The 21,614-nt window shown below is 41.5% G+C and overlaps 2 protein-coding genes across 4 annotated transcripts in view; one reads left to right on the forward strand and one right to left on the reverse strand.

The window, feature by feature from the left end:
* Nucleotides 1-16,477, forward strand: part of STK25 (serine/threonine kinase 25) — a 29,840-nt gene extending 13,363 nt beyond the window's left edge. Inside the window, exons 3-12 of the mRNA XM_060767001.2 lie at nucleotides 53-283; nucleotides 1,833-1,889; nucleotides 4,618-4,726; nucleotides 7,387-7,544; nucleotides 9,111-9,296; nucleotides 9,542-9,687; nucleotides 10,635-10,749; nucleotides 11,389-11,460; nucleotides 14,051-14,187; nucleotides 14,862-16,477. Of these exons, the coding sequence (XP_060622984.2) occupies nucleotides 53-283; nucleotides 1,833-1,889; nucleotides 4,618-4,726; nucleotides 7,387-7,544; nucleotides 9,111-9,296; nucleotides 9,542-9,687; nucleotides 10,635-10,749; nucleotides 11,389-11,460; nucleotides 14,051-14,187; nucleotides 14,862-14,901 (1,251 nt within the window). The 3' untranslated portion in view covers nucleotides 14,902-16,477. The remainder of the gene's footprint in view (nucleotides 1-52; nucleotides 284-1,832; nucleotides 1,890-4,617; nucleotides 4,727-7,386; nucleotides 7,545-9,110; nucleotides 9,297-9,541; nucleotides 9,688-10,634; nucleotides 10,750-11,388; nucleotides 11,461-14,050; nucleotides 14,188-14,861) is intronic.
* Nucleotides 16,478-17,866: 1,389 nt separating this feature from the next.
* FARP2 (FERM, ARH/RhoGEF and pleckstrin domain protein 2) overlaps nucleotides 17,867-21,614 on the reverse strand; it is an 84,951-nt gene continuing 81,203 nt past the window's right edge. For all 3 annotated transcript variants that reach the window (XM_060767966.2, XM_060767964.2, XM_060767965.2), the window contains 2 exons: nucleotides 21,219-21,370; nucleotides 17,867-19,663 (listed from right to left, as the gene is read on the reverse strand). In XM_060767966.2, the coding sequence (XP_060623949.1) occupies nucleotides 19,573-19,663; nucleotides 21,219-21,370 (243 nt within the window). In that variant the 3' untranslated portion in view covers nucleotides 17,867-19,572. The remainder of the gene's footprint in view (nucleotides 19,664-21,218; nucleotides 21,371-21,614) is intronic.

Below are 21,614 nucleotides of genomic sequence, written 5' to 3' on the forward strand. Positions count from 1 at the left end.
GAAATTTTCCTTTCCACCTTTGTTCCCAATGTACATTTTCCTGCTGATCCAGCACTCTCGGGTTGATCCAGAGGAACTCTTCACCAAGTTGGAAAGGATCGGTAAAGGGTCTTTTGGAGAGGTGTACAAAGGAATTGATAACCGCACCAAGGAGGTGGTAGCGATCAAGATCATAGACCTTGAGGAGGCTGAAGATGAGATTGAGGACATCCAGCAAGAGATAACGGTGCTTAGCCAGTGCGACAGCCCCTATATCACACGCTACTATGGTTCCTACTTGAAGGTAAGGAAAGCTCCAAAGGAAGCCTGGATGGCATGCTCAGGTTGCAATTGATGTACCAAAATGGAAAAATGTGGAATTTGCCACATGATTGCTTTCTTGTTTTAGTTTAGCATGTGAGTTTTTCATGGAAAGCATGTTTAGGGATGAAAGTGGAAAAGAAGCAAATTTATGGTTTTTGTTCACTTTGAGGACCTTCCTACACTCCTCATCAGGAATTTTATCGACTTCTTCTCATGCATATTGTGGATTCGGAGTGGTTGGTTCAGTTTGGCCAATCAGATTTGTTCGGCTTGATTGGATGGCTGTAATGGCAAGGGCCCAGCAACCAGCAATGAACTGATCCTGGATCATGATTTTAAACTGGCAATTCTAATGTTTTTCTAATTTTTGGTGTATTTATAATTGTTTTAATTGTTAAATTGTCAGTTAATTGTTAGTACTATGTTCGGCATCTAATGGTTGCCTTCTGTAAGCCACTCCCTCGGGGGTGAGTCCTCCCTCGGGGGTGAGAAGGATGTGGTATAAATGCTTGAAATAAATAAAAAAAATAAAAAGACCAATGAAAGGCCTGTTTTCAAATATGAAAGAGCAATAAAGCCCGTCTGCTCACTGGAGGGAAGGATATTAGAGGTAAAGATGAAGTACTTTGGCCACATAATGAGGAGGCAGGAAAGCTTGGAGAAGACAACAATGCTGAGGAAAATGGAAGGAAAAAGGAAGAGAGGCCGACCAAGGGCAAGATGGATGGATGGTATCCTTTAAGTGACTGGCTTGACTTTGAAGGAGCTGGGGGTGGCCACAGCCGACAGGGAGCTCTGGCGTGGGCTGGTCCATGAGGTCACAAAGAGTCAGAAGCGATTGAACGAATAAACAATAGAATTAATAAATCTGTGGTATTTTACCCTCATAAAACTGAAAATATTTTCTAAAGGCTTAGATGGGAACAGTTGGCGTCAATGTGGTCTTACCACCCACAGTATGTGACACCCATAAGTAGTTCATTTCTGGAATTTGGTACTCGCACTACAATCAGTAAAATTACATCACAAACCATTTCTTTATCACCAGTGTTAGAATCTCTATTTCCTTTCTATCATACAAATGAGTTTCTGTTTCATAAAGAATTTATTATATGTTTTGGCAGGACATTGAGATATTGCATATAATTGGAAAGGCCTTTTTGCTTTGTCATTTTTGCAGTCATTAGGTAGAGTCTGAAATGTCATGTTGATGAAAAAATGTACTGAAAAAAGTAAGTTATTAAAGATAATCAGACCTTTTAATAATACATTCTAAGAGATTCAGTTCCAATTTATCAATTATATAAAGAAAAGGTTCAACCTTCTTGCTCCCCCTTACATGTTGATTTTTGGAAAGATATATTATTATTGTTGTCCTATGAGTTGTCCATTTCTTATTTGAATAGTCTGGAAATAGCAGTTCAGTATTCCTCAATGTGCTGGATCTGGGATGCATTCTTTGTTGGTTATATTTCAGTAAAGATTTTCATTAAAACAACTAATGTCATATCTCTTTGTCCAACTTACAGGGCACCAAACTCTGGATAATCATGGAGTACTTGGGAGGAGGCTCAGCACTGGATCTAGTACGTACTGTCGGCCCTTCATATTTGTGGGTTACGCATTTTCAGATTTTATTATTTGCGGATTGCTGTATTTGCTGTTGTCCACATTGCTGTCTTACACCATATTTAACAGAGATCTCAATGTCGAGTTCACAGGGTGACTGGGTCTGTCCATGGGGACACTTCCTCATGTGGATGGAAGGGAGAAAGGGATGGGGCAGTGCATAAGTGTGCATTCACTCACATGGGGGAAGGAGATGGGAGGGGAGGAGGACACACGCACTCATTGTCTTGCACAGGTAGAAAGTGGGAAGGGAGTTGGATGAGGAGGAAATACAGGCATGTTTGCTCACTCGTAGAGGCGAGAAGTAGAGGAATTGGGACAGAGGGAGAAATTGTGCATTGGCTCACTCTCGTGTGCAAGGGAGAAATGTGCACTGGGATTGTGGCGCAGCTGGCTGAGTGTCAGCTGCATTAAGATCACTCTGACCAAAAGGTCATGAGTTCGAAGCCAGCCCGGGCTGGAGTGGGTGTCCAGCCATTGTGTAGCCCATTGTCGACCTTTGCAACCCGAAAGACAGTTGCATCTGTCAAGTAGGAAAATAAGGTACCACCTTGTGTGGGAGGTTAAATTTAACTAATTTATGAGGCCATAAAGAAAAAAGACTCCGGGGAATGTGGAATGCGGAAGAACTTCATCGGTGTCGTTGATGGATGATGAAAAGCAGCAGCTCCCCTGGCGGCCAGAAAAAAAGTTAAATAGCCTCAGTGTATTTGTCTGTTAAATGTTATTTGTCAAACTGGCATTGAATGTTTGCCATATATGTGTTTACTGTAATCCGCCCTGAGTCCCCTGCGGGGTGAGAAGGGCGGAATATAAGAACTGTAAATAATAAATAAATAAATAAATAAATAAATAAATGTAAAGGGGATAGAATGGGAGGAGGGTGCATGTGTGTTTTCTCACTTGCATGGATGGAAGAAAAGAAGGAGATGGGACAGGAGGGGGGAGTGCATGACTATTTTCTCACTTGGACAGGCAGGAGATGTGGAGGGATGGGTTAGGAAGAGGGAGGGTGCATGCATTGGGTCTCACACTCTATTCTTCCACCCCCTTGTTCCATCTTCTTGTTCCTGAATAAGTAGGCGAGCAATGTAACACACATGCAACCAGGCCCATCTACCCTACAAGCATGGGTACTTTTTGTATGTGTGAAATATGGTTGCGGAGGGGAGAGGTATCTAGAGCAGGGACAGGCAAACTCTGTCCCTCTAGATAGGGTGTTAGGAATTCTGGGAGTTGGTCCAAAATACCTGGAGGGATAAAGTTTGTCTGTACCTGCTCTAAAGTTATTCATGGCGTTTCCACTTTCCGGGACGTCCTGTACCCCTAACCCCCATAAATGTGGAGAGCTGACTGTAGCTCTTTTCCTTTCTGATACACGCAGTCCTCAAGTTACAAACATCTGACTTAAATATGATTCCTAGTTACAAACAGGGTGAGACAACACGAAGTGAAAGGAAATCTACCCCTAGGAAGCAACATTCACTTTTGTAAGTTATCACGAGGAAAAAGTGTCTCCACTGAAGCTTTACCACCAATCCTTGTTTCAATAACAGCACAAAATTTCCAAAATCCAATAGTCACAGGGACAGAAAATGAGGTAAAATCTTCTGAACAGGGGCACAGAAAGCAAAACAGACACCACAGGAGTATTAACCCTTCCCTATGTTATCCAAAGCTCTTATATTTATATACATATACATGTATGTGTGTGTGTGTGTGGCTGGAGTTACACTTAAAAAATCTACCTGTTCTGATTTACATACAAATTCAACTTAAGAACAAACCTACAGAACCTATGTTGTTTGTAACCTGTGGATTGCCTGTACTGTGTTGACTTTCACCTTATTTATTTTTATTTATCGTGTCAGGAGCAACCAGACATTTGTATTGCATTTTTAACAAAACAAACAAACAGACAAAACACAATGTTTTCAAGCTTGGTAGTTGATTAAATGTCCTTTGACCAGTATCTGGCCACTTGGAGTGCCTCTGGTGTTGCTGCAAGAAGGTCCTCCATTGTGCATGTAGCAGGGCTCAGGTTGCATTGCAGCAGGTGGTCAGTGGTTTGCTCTTCTCCACACTCGCATGTTGTGGATTCCACTTTGTAGCTCCATTTCTTAAGATTAGCTCTGCATCTCGTGGTGCCAGAACACAGTCTGTTCATCGCCTTCCAAGTCGCCCAGTTTTCTGTGTGCCCAGGGGGGAGTCTCTCATTTGGTATCAGCCATTGATTGAGGTTCTGGGTTTGAGCCTGCCACTTTTGGACTCACTTGCTGGGGTGTTCCAGTGACTTTCAGCTTATAACATAGAATTGAAGTGAAGGCAGTCTTGGATCTATAAAGCATAATATTAAGTCCTAGTATGGAACTTCCATCTCAGACAGATACTTCATACCGTTAATCAAAATACAGCTTTTTCTAATTTGGTTATAAAGAAACATTTTAGTGTTGTTTAGCAAATCAAGCCCAGTTGGAAGTTCATACATGTGGTATTGACTGCTATTGCATTCTTCTTTCTCTTCTCTTTTTCTTCCGCCCCACCAATTAATGATTATTTTACACATCCAGATGAAAGCGTTATTAAGCAGGAGAAAGAGATTATACTGTGTTTTGAGAATAGTTTTCATTTCCAGTGTCCGCTCAGCCATCCTTAAGCCATCTTTCGTTCTACCTTTTCTTGCAGCTCAAGCCTGGTCCCTTAGAAGAGACCTACATTGCCACCATCCTGCGAGAAATTCTCAAGGGTTTGGACTACCTTCATTGTGAGAGGAAAATCCACCGAGACATCAAAGGTCAGGCTCACAAAACACACCCCTCTCTTCCTTTCCTGGCAGATCTCCCATCAGACCCGTGAGAGCATGATTGCTGTTTGCTTTGCAGCAATATTCTCAGGAAAAACAAATCTAGTGGAGACATCTGCATTTGTGCGAGTTTGAAGTCTGCTTTTTGGTGCAAATTTCTTCACCTAACAGTCAGAAAAATACTTAGGGCTTTTTTTTTAACAAGACAAGTTTCATGATTATGAAAGGAGGAAAACTGGTGTCTGCAACAGAGATGGGGACAAGAGGAAATCTGGCTTCCAGTTGCCAGATAAGAGAATGAGATGTCATAATCCTGAAGAAATCCCAGGCCTGCTTGCCTGGGATGAATATTTGCTCAAATTGTGAAATCTGTAGGGGTGCTTGAGCCAGTAGTGGAATAATGTATGTATGTTACTTGAAATAAGCATGATTGCAATTGTGGTTACACTTGCAAATCTGTTAACTGCATGCCATTTCTTGTTTATTCAATTTATATCCTGCATTTCTTCTAAAATAGGGATTTATGTTTAGCTTCATAGAAGGAGGTGCTTCAATGAGCAAACTTCAAGTAATCATTTTAAAATATGCTTGGACCTGTATTTCATCAATATGTAAGCATGCTTCTGATAGGTCCTATGATAGGGTTTCTGTGAGTTTTCTAGGCTGTATGGCTATGTTCCAGAAGCATTCTCTCCTGGCATTTCACCCACATCTGTGGCAGGCATCCTCAGAGGTTGTGAGGTGTGTTGGAAACTAGGCAATTGGAGTTTATATATCTGTGGAATGTCCAGGGTGGGAGAAAGAACTCTTGTCTGTTGGAGGCAAATGTGAATGTTGCAATTGGCCACCTTGATTAGCATTTGATGCCTTGCAGCTTCAAAGCCTGGCTGATTGCTGCCTGGGGATCTTTTGTTGGGAGGTGTTACCTGTCCCTGATTGTTTCTAGTCTGGAATTCCCGTGTTTTCTGAGTGTTGCTCTTTATTTACTGTTTTAGAGCTTTTTAAATACTGGTAGCCAGATTTAGTTCATTTTCATGGTTTCTTTCTTTCTGTTGAAATTGTCCACTTGCTTGTGGATTTCAATGGCTTCTCTGTGTAGTCTGACATGGTGGTTGTGAGAGTGGTCCAGCATTTCTGTGTTCATAAATAATATGCTGTGTCCAGGTTGGTTCATCAGGTGCTCTGCTATGGCTGACTTCTCTGGTTGAATTAATCTGCAGTGCCTTCCATGTTCCTTGATATATATTTGGGCAATACTGTATTTGGTCAGCTCTATGTAGACTTGTCCACAGCTGCATGGTATATGGTAGACTCCTGCAGAGGTGAGAGGATCCCTCTTGTCCTTTGCTGAATGTAGTATTCGTTGGATTTTCTTAGTGGGTCTGTGGATAGTTTGTATGTTGTGTTTCCTCATCAGCTTCACTGTGTAGTCAGTGGTTCCCTTTATGTATGGCAAGAACACTTTTCCTTTGGGTGGATCTTTGTCTTTCCTCACGTGGCTTGTTCTTGGCCTTGCAGCTCTTCCGATGTCTGTGGTGGAGTATCCATTTGCCTGTAAAGCCCATTTTAGGTGGTTCAGTTCACCTTGGAGGAGGTGGAGTTCACAGATTCTTTTTGCACAGTTTGCCAGGGCTTTAATTTGGCTTCTTTTCTTTTTACTTGAAGGATGATTGGAGTATTAATGTAGGTATCTATCTTTGTGAGTAGGTTTTCTGTAAACCATGTGGCCCAATTGTTGATTGGGTTTGCGGATGACTAGGACATCTAGAAATTGCAGTTTTCCTTCATTTTCTTTTTCCATGGTGATCAAGACAAAGAACACGCCACGAGAGGAAAGACGAAGCTCCACCCAGAGGAAAAGTGTTTTTAATACATCAAGGGCACCACTGACCGCATAGGGAAGCTGATGAAGAAATACAACCTACAAACAGACCCATATAGCCTGGAAAACTCGCAGCAATCCAGTGAATGCCTTTGACAACATATATCCTAAGATATGTGACTTTTTTAGGTCCTGAAGTAAAATAAGATTCACAGTCACTATCTCCCAATGCTTGCAGTGCCATTTCCAAGATGATATAGAAAACGAGCCAAGTAAAGCAGGAGAGGAAACTGAAAATGGCAGAGGAGGGGGGCTAAATAAGATGCAGTGCCTCAGGCAAGAAAGCAGTGTAATGCTATTGTTCTATTTCTGAAGTTAAAAGGCAGAAGTGAGCAACAAGTGGTCCAGGAGTCATGTGTGGCCAGGTCATCTTCCATCTTGTGTTCTGTTTGAGGGTTCCTTGCTACTGAAAGAATCACAGAATCGTACAGTTGGAAGAGACTACAACCCTATTTTGCCATACAGAAACACAATCAAAGCACCCCTGACAGATGGCCATCCAGCTTCTCTGTAAAAGCCTCCAAGGAAGGAGACTCCATCACCTTCCAAAGCTGAGTGTTCCACTGTCAAACAGCTCTTACTGTCAGGAAGTTCTTCCTTATGTTAGATGGAGTCTCTTTTCCATGAATGATTGCAAACGAGATACATTGGGTGTGGGCTCTTTGCTTTAGAGCTAAAATGTCACTTGTCAAGAGTAAAGGTCACTTTTTTGTCGTCTTGTGTGCCTAATTGATTCAACGGTATCTTATGCTTTTCCTTCTATAAACAGCAGCCAACGTACTACTTTCAGAACAAGGAGACGTGAAGCTAGCTGATTTTGGTGTGGCTGGCCAACTGACAGACACTCAGATCAAGAGAAACACTTTTGTTGGGACCCCTTTTTGGATGGCGCCCGAAGTCATCAAGCAATCAGCCTATGACTTCAAGGTGAGCTAAGAGGAGGCCAAAGCGTAACAACCGTCAGTTCATGGCTTAGAATGCAAGGCATGTTTTCCAAGCTGTGATTGCACTTTTACAAACAAGCAAAGGAGCAGGTAGATAGCATAGTGGGCAGGCATCCGCACATAATTGCTTTGCTGGGAATGTGTGTATAATGAGTTCATGATTAAAAGAGAGAGAGAATGAACTGAATGTATCCCTTTAATCCTTTCTGCAACTAGCCCCCTTCCAATGATACCCAGGAGAGAATGGGCACCTCAGGATGAAAAACACTCCTCTTCCCACCTTGCTGAGATTATTCACAATTTGTGGATCAAAATTTTACCTACACTCACTACAGAAGAAGGGCACCTTCTTGTTAATTTAGTTTTGTAAAAAAAAACTAGTCTGAATGTTTTTTGCCACATTAATTTGGTCAACTACAGATCTAGTCATTGATTTTTATGAGACTTCATGCAAGAAACTGCCAGGAACAGGATAGTTAAGATCTTCCACTTCTGACTTACAGACATACACTTTTCTTTAATATCTTATTGATATGTTGACAGAATATCACTGTTGGAAGATGGAGAACACAAAACTTTTTCTGTAGGCTGCAAGATTTCAGTCTAACGCTGCATCTGCATTGCCATGAAAAATTGAGATTATTTGCTTTGAACTGGATTATATGGCAGTGCATACTCATATAATCTAGTTCAAAGCAGATAATGTGGATTGCCTGCTTTGATAATATGGATTATATGGTAGTGTACATCCAGCCTTATATGGCAGTGTAGACAATAATAATAATAATAATAATAATATAATAATAACTTTATTTTTATACCCTGCCAACCATCTCCCCTAGGGGACTCGGGGCAGTTTACAAGGGACACGCTCAAAATTACAATTAAAACACACATGTAAAACACTTAACCAATTAAAACATCAGATAAAAACAAATAACAGCACAATTGAAAGCTATATAAAATAATACGGCTGAAAGAAACATAGCTGAGGTATAAATTCAATGAGTGCAATACATCTTTACAGGAGAGCAGGAAAGTGCAACAATACAGTAAACTGGGCAGGAAATACTGTGTAGATCCATCTTTGATAATCTGGATTATGTGGCAGTGTAGATCCAGCCTAAGAGCCAGCAAGGCCTGCTTAAAAGAGTTTGAATGTGTGGAATTACTCTCCATTCCTTCTTGTAATTTTCTCATTTTATGATCCAACAATTCAAAGTTGCCATTTTTAAAAGTAAATTTTGGCTCAGCAAAGATGCTTTGTGCCAAACCACACATCTTTGTGATCTTGTGAATGTGTCCATCATAAATTATTTCTCATTCTAAGTAATTTTCATTTAGACAAAGATCAGAGAGGTGGCAATATTGGTGATCGCATGTTTGTCATTCACTTGCTCATAGAAGTTGGACAAATTAGGAAGCAGGCTGACTGAGTGATTTATCTTTTTTTCTCTCATTATGAACTGAGATGAAAACTGAAGTTAGTGGCCCTGTGTAGGATCAAGACAATGCGTTCTGAGTGTATTCTTTTTCCTTCTGTTTCCAGGCAGATATTTGGTCCCTTGGCATTACCGCTATTGAACTGGCAAAAGGAGAGCCTCCGAATTCCGACCTGCATCCTATGAGAGTTCTCTTCCTGATTCCCAAAAACAACCCTCCAACTTTAGAGGGACACCACAGTAAGCCCTTTAAGGAATTTGTGGAGGCCTGCCTTAACAAGGACCCCCGATTTGTAAGTGGCGTTCTTGTTTCTCCTTATAAATATGGGAGCCCTGAGTGTTGGCTCAAAGAGACCTCCTGAAGGTTACATTATTTAGCAACTGCCAGGTTAAGAAGCCTTAATGTTTTGTCTTAGTGGAGTTGAACCAAGGAGCGGCCAAAGCAGGCCGGTTTCGTTTCCAACATGAGAAGTCTCCCCATAAGAGAGGCTTTGGGGAGTCCACAAGCAAACCATGTCTTGTCTCCTCTGCTTCACAGAGGCCCACTGCAAAGGAACTGCTAAAGCACAAATTTATTACGCGTTACACCAAAAAAACATCATTTCTCATGGAGCTCATTGATCGGTACAAGCGCTGGAAGTCAGAGGGGCACGGTGAGGATTCCAGCTCCGATGACTCCGACATGTATGTATTTCCCTCATTTGTATTTTCTTCTCTAACCATCACCCCCCCCCCCCCCCTATAACAACTCTTATTTGGGTTGCTGTTGAGGAATATCTGCTTATTCTAATAATCATTTTGTGTGGTTTGTTGTAGAGGGGCAAAGTTGGAAAATATATGATTTATTGCATTATTTTTAGCAATGTTTGCCACTTGGAGTGTCTCTTAAGAGAAAAAACATCAGGCAAATAAAGTAATGATAATAATGTGTTGTTGAAGGTTTTCATGGCCAGAATCACTGGGTTGCTGTGACTTTTCTGGTCTGTATGGCCATATTCCAGAAGTATTCTCTTCTGATGTTTTGCCCACAGGGACAGTTAATACCTCTCAACAAAGGATTCCCCCAGGCAGGAAGCAGCCAGGCGTTGAAGCTGAAAGGCCTTTCAGTGCTAATCAAGGTGGTCAATTGCAACATTAACACTTGCTTCAGGCAGACAAGAGTTCTTTTCCCACTCTGGACAGATATATAAATCTCACTTGCCTAGTTTCTAACAGACTTCACCACCTTTGGGAATGCCTCCCATAGATGTGGGCAAAACTTCAGGAGAGAATGCTTCTGGAACATGGCCATACAGCCCAGAAAGCTCACAGCATCTTAATAATAATTTTACAGTTTGTTTCCATCAGAAGAAGAGAGGGAAGAAACATAGAAATTTGAGGAAGTTCCATGGAGTGAGTTGGGCATCTATTAGGGAAAATTGGCATTCTGTGTTTTGTAACATGGATAGAAAGTGGTTTGGGAACTCTATTCCGAAAGGAAATGGCAGACACTGAACTAATGGTAAGAAAGAAGGACAAAGCTAGGCCACAGTAGCAATCTAGGAATCTTTTCCCCAAATCTTGATCTGTGCATGGTTTCCTCTATTTGGATTGTCTTTGGATATGAGCCGCCTTCGTAACTCTGTTTCTAGTGATGGAGATGCAGATGAACGGGACCAAGGGCCCATGTGGACTTTCCCACCAACCATTCGCCCCAATTCACTGAACAAGTTGCACAAAGGACTGTCTCATCATGGGTCCCAAAAGGTAAGTTTGATGTTCAGAGCTATTGAGGAACAGTTCTCCAAACCACAACAGCATTTATTTGATGGCCCTGATATTATAGCAGTTGAGTGTAGCTTGTTTTGGAATGTGTGTTTGCTTTGTTTTGGTTTTGGGGTGGTTTTTGTTTTCAATTTGTTCTTTGCACTGAGCAGGCCAAGACAGACTACTGCCCTAAAGGTGACAAACTATGACTCTTGTCATCCTTGATGTGGCTAATGAAAGGTTTAACCACCAAGATCTTAAGAACTGTAAGTGCCCCACTCTTGACTTATCAATAGAGCAGGAATATAGGATTTTTTTCCCCAAAGTGTGGCAATGTGGCTTCCAATAAACTTTATACAAAGACTGAACCCCTGGCATAAATGTCACTGTTCCTGCCAGTGCTATACTTTCCCCTTAAGCTCCTCTTGAAGAGGATGAGTGCCGCTGAGAATCTGAAGCAAAAGGAGGTTTAAATGGATGTTTTCCCCATTTATTCTTTTTTCTCCTCTTTCTGCTATGGCAAGCAGTTTCATGTTACTTGCCAGTACAAAGCATTTTTGTGGTTAAAGAGAAAACAGCAGATTGACAGGGCTGCACAGGCAAACATTGACTGGCAACCTTCTTGTTTTCCTTTTCTAGCCTGCTGAACCCATCAAACGGCAGCCACGGTCTCAGTCTCTCTCTACTCTGGTTCGCCCTGTCTTTGGAGAGGTGAGGCAGTGGCAGGGTTGGACTCCCCCCCCCCCCTCTAACATCTGAAGGGATTTGTTGAGAGGTTTAAGGCATTGTGTTCAGAAGGAATGTGATCAGAAGTTTAATAGGTGATGTGTGTGTATGTGTGTGATTCCATAGTGATGTGCTTGCTCATTGTTTCCGGTGCCTTATCACTTTTGGACATAGATGGTGATACTACAGCTTCCTCTTCTTCTGTGGTGCCTCCATATGGATACATATGACTAACAAGCAGCTGTGGCTCATACCACCAACCAAATAGAAGCCAAGCTTCATGTCATGGAGCATCCATGGACAATCACCCCTCCATAGGAGCCCCTAGTAGCACAATGGATTAAACCCTTGTTCTGGCAGGACTGCTGACCGAAAGGTCAGCGGTTAGAATCCAGGGAGCAGAGTGAGCTCCCTTTTGCCAGCTCCAGCTTCTCGTGTGGTGACATGAGAGAAATCTCCCACAGGATGGTAAAACATCTGGGTGTCCCTTGGGCAACTTCCTTGCAGACGGCTAATTCTCTCACACCAGAAGCAACTTGCAGATTCTCAAGTAGCTCCTGACACACACAAAAAACCCCCTCTATGTGTGCTCCATTCACATGTGAAATGTGGGGAGAAGGCATGTCTTTGTGTTTAAACAAGAAATTCTCTTGCCATAATAATTCTCTGCATAGGAACATACTTGAATATATATATATATATATATATATATATATATATATACACACACACACACACACACACACACACACACACACACACACACTTCATTAGGCCTACTTTGGCTCTTCTTGAGTGTCCAACATTTGGAGCTAAGGATGTAAAAAAATATAGAGTATTATGTTGGATGTGTATGAATGTCAATGAATGCTTCCCAGCAAGTTTCCATAATTTCCCACTTTATGTTTCCTTATCTGTAATGTAAAGTGGAATTCTGTATTGTTCAGTGGGCTTTGCTTGTTCCTTCACTATTCTTCTAGAATGTGATGTATCAAATGTAATATGAAGTACAGTACAACCCCCTTATCCATAGGCTCAATATCGATCATTTCACTTATTCACACTCCAAAAAAATTCTTTACTGAAAGTGTGTGTGGACCCCTCCAGTGCAGTTCTATGGGATCTTTCCAACCCAAGTAGAACCAATATATAGTTAGTTATTATCTGTAGTTTGGGGGTAGCCATGAGGTCTATAGGTGTGTGTCTTTGTGTGTATCCTGATGGATATGGGAGTCATGCTGTAACTCTTTCCCAATGAGACAAGTAAAAACTAAATTAAGCAGCCGGTATGAAACGATTCATGTAATGGATTTAAGCCCGGAGGATTTGTTTGGCTACAGCCTAGACGAGACAAGAGTTCTCTGTAATTGAGCAGAACTCAGTTTCTTCCGCCAGGGGGCCTAGAATAGATCATGTTTCCTCAGAGTATTATTATTATTAAGACTTGTCCTGTTCTACATCCTGACAACGTGGGAGGTAGCCTGAGCTCAGCAAAGGGCAATTTGGCTGATCCTTGGATTACAATCCGGGCTCTGTGAGGACAGGTCAAAGTGACTTAGTTTGCACAGCGGATGGAGTCATTTTTCAGTGGAGCAAGGTTGATCAGCTTTGCATTCCCTAATGTGTGTGCCGTGTTTGCACTTCTGTGTACACAGGTTGCTCGAAATGTATGGCCCAAAGCTTCCAAATATTGCATTCTATCTTTTGCGTAAGAATAGTGATGTTAAACTTGGTTTCAAAATGTTTGACCATGGTTTTAGCCTATAAAGTAGATAATGGATGCTGAATAAGGGTGAAGCAATGTGTAAATAAGTGTTAAAATTACAAATATGACAAAAATCCCCATATGTGTCTAATCAATAGCTTCTCCAGCAATTACTTTGAATTTTACTAAGCAGTGTGCACAGATCACTTTGGTGTTTTTGTAAAGCACTATGCTGCTTCTCATGGGTTGCAATTGGAGCCGCAGGTGGCACAATGGGTTAAACCCTTGTGCCGGCAGGACTTGCTGACTGACAGGTCAACGATTTGAATCCGGGGAGAGTGTGTTGAGCTCCCTCTGTCAGCTCCAGTTCCCATGAGGGGACATGAGAGAAGCCTCACACAAGGATGGTAAAGCATCAAACATTCTAGCATCCCCTGGACAATGTCCTTGCAGATGGCCAATTCTCTCACACCTGAAGCAACTTGCAGTTTCTCAAGTCACTCTTGACACGGGGAAAAAGGGAGTAATAGCTGTTGTATCAACTCATGGAGCAACAACTGGGTATGTTAGAGAACAATCCAAATGCTTAATCTGGAAAGGTTTTCCAGGAGCCACAAGGCTAAGAGAAATGAGAGTTTACAGCCTCTTCTTAAGTGCTTGTCTCTAGAAATAAGTCTCAATAATGTCAGATAAATTGTGCTTAGCCCTGCATTCTTAGACTTTATTAGACTTGTCTCTGTTTTTGTGTTATTGTACTGCTTTATCACAGTGCCAGTTAATGCTGTTCACCTCAAGTAAAAACAGTAATTCTGTGTTAGTCCTACTTTTTTCCTGATGTTCCAAACAATTTGCTAATTAACTTCTTGGCAGCTCAAAGACAAGCATAAGCAGACTGGAGGGAATGTCGGAGCCATGGAGGAACTGGAGAACGCCTTTGGCTTAGCGGAAGAATCTTGTCCAGGAATCTCTGACAAATTAATTGCACATATGGTGGAGCGAGTGCAAAGGTAAAAGGGTTTATGTCTGCTAATTGACGAGATTTACTTTTGGAGTAGGGCGCGGCTGTAACGAAACTAGTTCTACATCTTTCCTAGTGTGTGTTCTTGTAATGCTGCTGTTTGCTTGGAGCCAATGTATAGCTGTGTATTTTGAACCTCAGGCTCTCTCTTCAAGTCATATGGTAGTAATTTTAATCCTTTAATTAGTGGATGGATGAAATAGAGAAATCTATACTGGAGACTCAAGGCAGAACCAAGGAGTAGCTGTTGATCTGGGCAATGTAATTTTAGTTAAACATGTTGTTTGATGTTTTTATAGTTGTATCTGAAAAAAATAATAGCTCTGTGCAGGCCCGTAGCCAGGATTTTGTTTTTTTTGGGGGGGGGGGGGGGCGCTGAGTTTGGTTCGGGGGGGGGGGTGAGTCTGAGTGAGAGGGTCTACCTTAGCAAACCTTTTGTATCGTTACCCCGATACCCTCATGCATATATATCGAGCATGGTGATCAGATCATGATATGAATAAACATAACAGTTTAAATAATGTACCAGTAAAGCCTTCTCGCGGACCACCATCAGAATTTGGGGGGGGGGGGGCTGAAGCCCCCCAAGCCCCGCCCCCTGGCTACATGCCTAGCTCTGTGTTCATTATGAAGCCAGCAAAATCTTCTTGCTCTCTCCCTCAGGTTCTCACACAGCAGGAACCACTTGACTTCGGCGCGCTGAAGAGTCCGCTCTTTGTCACTTGTAGGAGGAAGGGTGGCATCCCCCCCGCCCCAGCTCCATACGAACTGTGTCTTGAATCCATCACCATCTCTGCTGTTGGATGTTAACATTGTGCTATGGATTCCCAGACATTTCAGAGCCTTTGTATGTGTGTGTTTTCATGACCACCCAAGATGGGATTTGCCACACAAATGATCGTGGACTACTTTACAGACTGTTCTACGGTGTATTTCATGGAGGTTTTCAATTGTGTCCAATTTTTCTCAGGTCAGAACTTGTTTCAATAGCAAAATCCTGACTGCTGGAAAATGGAAATTCATAAGCAAACACATTCCAAAAGGGAAGTAGGACCGTGGCAATGTTTCCCTTGCTCTTGCCAGAGGTAACGTATACACGAGTAGATTGGTAAGCAAGGAAGGACTGTCCCATGCAGTGGAATGGCCAGGCTTGCTGGTGCTAATCAAGAGAACTTTGGAATGCGTTCCTCCTTAGCTAAGAGAAGATTGGGCTAGCAGTTTGCCTCCTTCTGTCCGTCTACGTGTTCCTTTTGTACAGTAGGTTTGATCGCTGCTGTACTCTGCACTGGCCGATGTTTCACTGACAACAGCTTGGAGTAGGTGTTCTCCTATCCTACCAAGGCCTTTTGCTGCTACTTTATATCTTATCACTTAGTTCAAGCATTTTTGGCAGAGCATTATGTACTTTTCAAAAACAGAGGACAACTGAATGCGTAACTGCTCCTCCTGTTTAGTGAAGGAGCAAGGGTTTACACAAAGTCTTCGTTTTGCAGAGGTTTGTGATTGTATTAAATCTGGTTTGAAATTTTCAGTTAATTGAAAAATGTGTGGTGCCAACAGCTGGGAAAAAACCTGGCTGACATTCCCCAAATATATTCCGGGGGTCTCCCCCGCCCCCAACTTTTCGTACTATTAGTGAAGTTCCTAACAGTTCTTATCTATGGTTCTGGCTCAGAATTGGTATTGTGAGGATATCAGGGTCCAACTAGTTTTTCCTCTCCAGCAGTAATATAGTAGAACCAGAGCAGTCACACATATAGAAGGTGGCCATTTTGAAGTGTCAGTTCCTAAAAGTGTAGTCATGTAATGACTAACAACCGTTTTGAGAATTGGCTCTGAGAAAAACATATGGCTATTTAATTATGGGTGAAAGGAAGACGTTTGGGCATATCTTCCATTTATAGTAAGGGGACATTAATGGCAAAGATTGTATTTGTGGTATTTATATAGTATGCTGGAATAGTAACTTTAAGAATTTTAGCTGTTTCTTCCCAGTCTAGCTAATGGATAACTGGAGAGAGCAACACAAACAGAAGGTGAAGACTCATTTTCCTTTACCTTTATCTCCAGGAATAGATGGAGATTTGGTAAAAAAAAAAAAAAAAGGAAAGCAAGAAGTTGCTGCCTTGTGCAATTCATAAAAGGTACCTGACATTATACAGTATCACCAGAACTTTCTCAAAAGGATCTCCAACAAATGGAGCAACAAAGGCTTAATTTCAAAATGAGCAATTGAAAGGGATCTGCCACTTCCAATAAAATTAACTTGTTAAGTAAAAGTATGACACTGTGCTTATTTATGCATGAATACTAGAAACACCAAAGAAAGAAAAGATTCCTCTAAGGCAGCATTTCTCAACCTGGGGATCGGGACCTCAGGGGGGGTTGCGAGGGAGGTGTCAGAGGGTTTGCCAAAGACCATCAGAAAACATATTTCTCATGGTCTTAGGAACCCCTTGGACAGAGAAAGCTGAAGATCTCTCTGCCTGTCATCTTCCTTTTTGGAAGTCCTCCCACCAAAAGCCCGCCTCCACTGTGATTGGCTAGCCTCTCAGCCAAGGAGAGGGCCGTTTCTGAGACTCCAGGCGGGGAGGGGAGAGCAGGTGTGCTCAGCGCATGGCAGCGTGATGCGCATGTGTGAGTGAGGGAGAGCGTGCGAAGTTGGAGGGAGGCTTGCACCTTCAAGGCATAGGGGTTCAGTGTGGGAAGCCCAATTCTATTGTTGTTGGAGTTCAGAATGCTCTTTGATTGTAGGTGAACTATAAATCCCAGCAACTAAAACTCCCAAATGTCAAAGTCTATTTTACCCAAACTCCACCAGTATTCACATCTGGGCATATTGAATATTCATGCCAAGTGTGGTCCAGATCTATCCTTGTTTGAGTCCACAGTGCTCTCTGGATGTAGGTGAATTCCAACTCCAAAACTCCATATCAGTGCCAACCAACCTTCCAGTATTGTCTGTTGGTCATGGGAATTATGTGTGCCAAGTTTGGTTTAATTCCCTCATTGTTGGAGTTTAGAATGCTCTTTGATTATAGGTGAACTATAAATCCCAGCAACCACAACTCCCAAATGACAAAATCAACCCCCCCAATCCCACCAGTATTCAAATTTGGCGTATTGGGTGTTTGTGCCAAATTTGGCCCAGTAAATAAAAATACATCATGCATATCAGATATTTGCATTACAATTCATAACATGAGCAAAATTACAGTTATGAAGTAGCAACAAAAATAATGTTATGGTTGGAGGTCACTACAACATGAGGAACTGTATTAAGAGATCACAGCAATAGGAAGGTTAAGAAACACTACTCTAAGGAACAGGAACAGAATGTTTGGTTTGACCTAATACATTGCAAGATTTCAGTTCCGTTGATTAAAGGCCAATGGTGTCTGCTACAGGGCTCATATAAACATACACCTTTCCCAATGGTGACATTTTGCTCAGGATATGAACCTGGATCCAACTGCAGATCACTCATGGCACACTTTAAGCTCTAAAGAGAATTTGCCACGAACTGTTAGGACTGTGCGCTAGAGAAGAGTTACCTTAGGAATAAGGCAGAATAAAATGAATGTGAGCAGATATTTCTGAGAGAATGGAGCACTTTTTTGAAATTAAATAGTCTCAGTAGGTTATTACAATCGCAAGACAGCCGTTCATAAAGTTCTACAATAGTTTTATTTCAAAAAACAGACACTAATAAATAAAAAAATACATTTAACTTACACTGAATGGCCATTATAATAGAAGTCTTTAGCACTTTGCAGCTTACCAATGAAGATATTGAACAGAAAACACTGTCTTCCCTTTAGGGTCGGTGTGGGTAACAACCCTTAACGTTTTACCTAGAAGACTCATTCAGCCTCACACAATGTTTTAAATCAATTTTAAGAATAATGAAGGGACTAGGTACGAACGTTTCCCATTTCTCCCTTAGTTTCCCGTATGACAAAAAGCAATGTTAAATATATAAATACTTTTTCACCCCAGCCTGTTTCCTTTAAAATACACTACCCATCACCATGCTGTTGTTATAACATAACATGTAAAATAAACTTTGATTTCTCACCATCCATCAACAGACCAGCAAACTACTTTCCGGTACTATCCAAGGGCAACATCATTCTAATAAAATTATTGTCCTAATGTAGAGCCCGGATTTCTTTTTTATGGACTCATGCAGCTCTTTTTTATTGTCAGTTGATCCATACCATGGAAGGTTTTACATCTTTACTAAGCAAAACTCAGTATAGAGTTTGCCAACACGCATGGTGCCACTGCCCTAAGTCACAGGAGAGATTGATATGGCTTGAAATTTCATTTATCTGTGCCTTGCAGAGGTGTAAAACCGGTTTAGACAAGACATATTAATTGCAGAACAGTGTGTTTGTCTGCTTTGGGAAAATAAGAAGGGCAAAAGTTGCTACGTAACTGCTTTCAGGAGACTTTATTCTACAATAAGTAGGAAATGTAACTTTTTATATTAATGCAAATGCTGATGGCACCATGCAAGGCATGACTGGCTTGGTAGGCTGACAGAACAAGTTGCACAAGGATTGGGCTGCTGTGAGTTTTCCAGGCTGTATGGCCATGTTCCAACAACATTCTCTCCTGATGTTTCACCCACATCTACGGCAGGAATCCTCAGAGGTTAAGAGGTATCGTATATTGGAAACTAGGCAAGGGAGGTAGGTGTATATATCTGTGGAAGGTCCAAGGTGGAAGAAAGAACTCTTGCCTGTTGCAGGCAAATGTGAATGTTGTAATTAATCACATTGATTAGCAATATTCACCTTGATTGCAACATTCACACTTGCCTCCAACAGACAAGTGTTTTTTCTCCCACCCTGGACATTCCACAGATAAATAAACCTCCCTTGCCTAATTTCCAACAGACCTCACAACCTCCGAGGATGCCTGCCATAAGATGCATGCAAAATGTCAGGAGAGAATGCTTCTGGAACATGGCCATACAGCCCGGAAAACTCACAGCAACCCAGAGATTCTGGCCATGAAAGCCTTCGACAACACATTGCACAAAGATTGTTTAGCCAGAGTTGAGCAAGCCACTTGAAAGCCACTTGAAAGCCATCAGACTTTACAATCATCCAGACAATATTGCCAAATGCTATTTGTTTTAAAGTTCTACATCATATAAAAATTCATCAACCATAACTCTTCCATGAACTGAGTTTTTGAGATTCTCTTTGGGTAACTGCAAAAAAGATCAATTTCCATGAGGCAACTAACTTGGCCACAATAGTAACAGGAGGTTTCTCTTGATATTGCTCTCCGGCTCAGGCTCCTGCCCCCAATTCTGCCATGCTACAGAAAATGAACAATTAACAGAGGCCCAGCTCTGCTTTCAGTTTGTGGTCTTTTCTTTTTCATCCTTTGGGATGTGGAGACTAGATCTTCCAGGAGAACTTGTGGCTCTCTTTATCACTTCCATCCACCTGATGAGAAAAAACAACAACACTCAGGGGTTGAGCTGCATGTCAATTATTATTTGTGTAAGCTAGGTGAAAATATTAAACCTTTCAACTTAAAGCTTTTTGATACAATAAGCATTCTTTTTTTAATATGATGGAAGTGGAAGATTAAAATGGGAACAATTCTTATCAATAGCAATAAAAATAAAACTTTATTTATACCCTGCCACCATCTCCCCAAAGGGACTCGGGGTGGCTCACAAAGCACTGAATAGTGCAAACATACAAAATACAAGCTCATAAACAAATAGCACAATAGCATTAACAAATAACATTATAAAACCCTACTAGTTAAAAAAAATCAATAAAATGTTGCAGGTATAAAATAAATAATTAATATATGTCCCATAAAGTGCTACGGTGAAACAATCACTAAGTCCTCGGGAATAATCATTAAAGATTCCTAAACAAGTCAAAGCCTGTTTGAAGAGCCATGTTTTCAGATTTGTTTGAAAACCTTGGAGCAGTGCTTCTCAACTTGGGTCCCCAGATGTTTTTGGCCTACAACTCCTAGAAATCCCAGCCAGTTTACCAGCTGTTAGGATTTCTAGGAATTGAAGGCCAAAAACATCTGGGGCCCCAGGTTGAGAAGCACTGCCTTGGAGAGTGGGGGCTAATCCAATAAGCTAGGAATACTGCAATATTCCTTCACTTCTACTGCTTAGTGTAAAACAGTTCCCAACCTTTAGTCCTCTGAATGTTTTGGACTTCAACTCCCAGAAATCCCAGCCAGTCCAAAACATCTGGAGGACCAAAGGTGTAAAGTATAAACCAGATAACCCCAAGAAAGATGTCATAGAATAAATGAAGCTGATCCATCACGGACCCATTTTAAAATCTCCCTGGTTTTCTGCAGGCATCATGCAGTTTTGCTGTTTCACCCAGCCCAGAAGGAACAAGTAGGCAAACAAGCTGCTTATTATTGAACTCGCACAGTAGCGTATTTATGAACACGCTTCAAGTCTGGCAGGGCAATCAAATTCTTCCCAAGAATCTTTATTGCATGACAGACCATCATGTGAAGATCCTTAGTTCACATCCTTCTCAGATATAAGGCATGCCATGTCAGTTGACTCTATCCTCAACAAGACCCAGCATAAAGGAGGTTTGTTAGATTGGGTAAATTAGTTAGAAAGAATGGGTAAAATAGTACAGTCCTTCCATGACTCCCCAAAGTACTCCCTACTTTTTAAAAAAATGAGTAAAGATCTTGGGGGGGGGGGGGAGGAGAAGTGTTTCTACACCATCTTTCCATATGCCTGCTTCAAAATCATCCCTGATCCACCTGGTTGTACACTGGAAATTGTGAACATGGAAAATCTCTGTATGATCTATTTTTGCATAAAGTTCATGCATGCTTGAGACATCATTTGAGTTCACCAACCACTATGCTCATGAATTAATGTACTAGTGGCAAGAAAAAAACAGAACTTCATTCATATTCTATAGAGTTTTAAAAATAGATTGTCCTGCAGTGAACAAAATGACCCTCACAAACCAGGTCCATGGAACACTTTACCTTTCAAAGGTGTACTTGCTTTCAGCCCTGAAGAAATATACATGAGACTTAAACTGCAGCTTGAAGACATAATCCTTCTGGATGCCATCTGCCTCCACTGGGATGCTGACTGCATAGCCAAGGAGTGGCAAACTCGCCAGGGGATAATCATCCTGGGAACAGCAAATTTCCTCATTTAGTCGGTGACTAGATCACTATTTAACAACTGTTTCTAAATTACAAATAATCAGTACATCAATTTAAAACAACTATATAACATCATCACATTGCTTTAATGTACCAAATGCCATCTATTCTCAACCAGCACACACCTGTCTATCATAAAGAACCAACCAACTATTCATACTTAATTGGATATCCCACAAAAGAGTAAGTCCTGGTCCAGCATTTCTCAAC

The sequence above is a fragment of the Anolis sagrei genome, chromosome 3 (assembly GCF_037176765.1).
Source record: "Anolis sagrei isolate rAnoSag1 chromosome 3, rAnoSag1.mat, whole genome shotgun sequence".
Classification (NCBI taxonomy): domain Eukaryota; kingdom Metazoa; phylum Chordata; class Lepidosauria; order Squamata; family Dactyloidae; genus Anolis; species Anolis sagrei.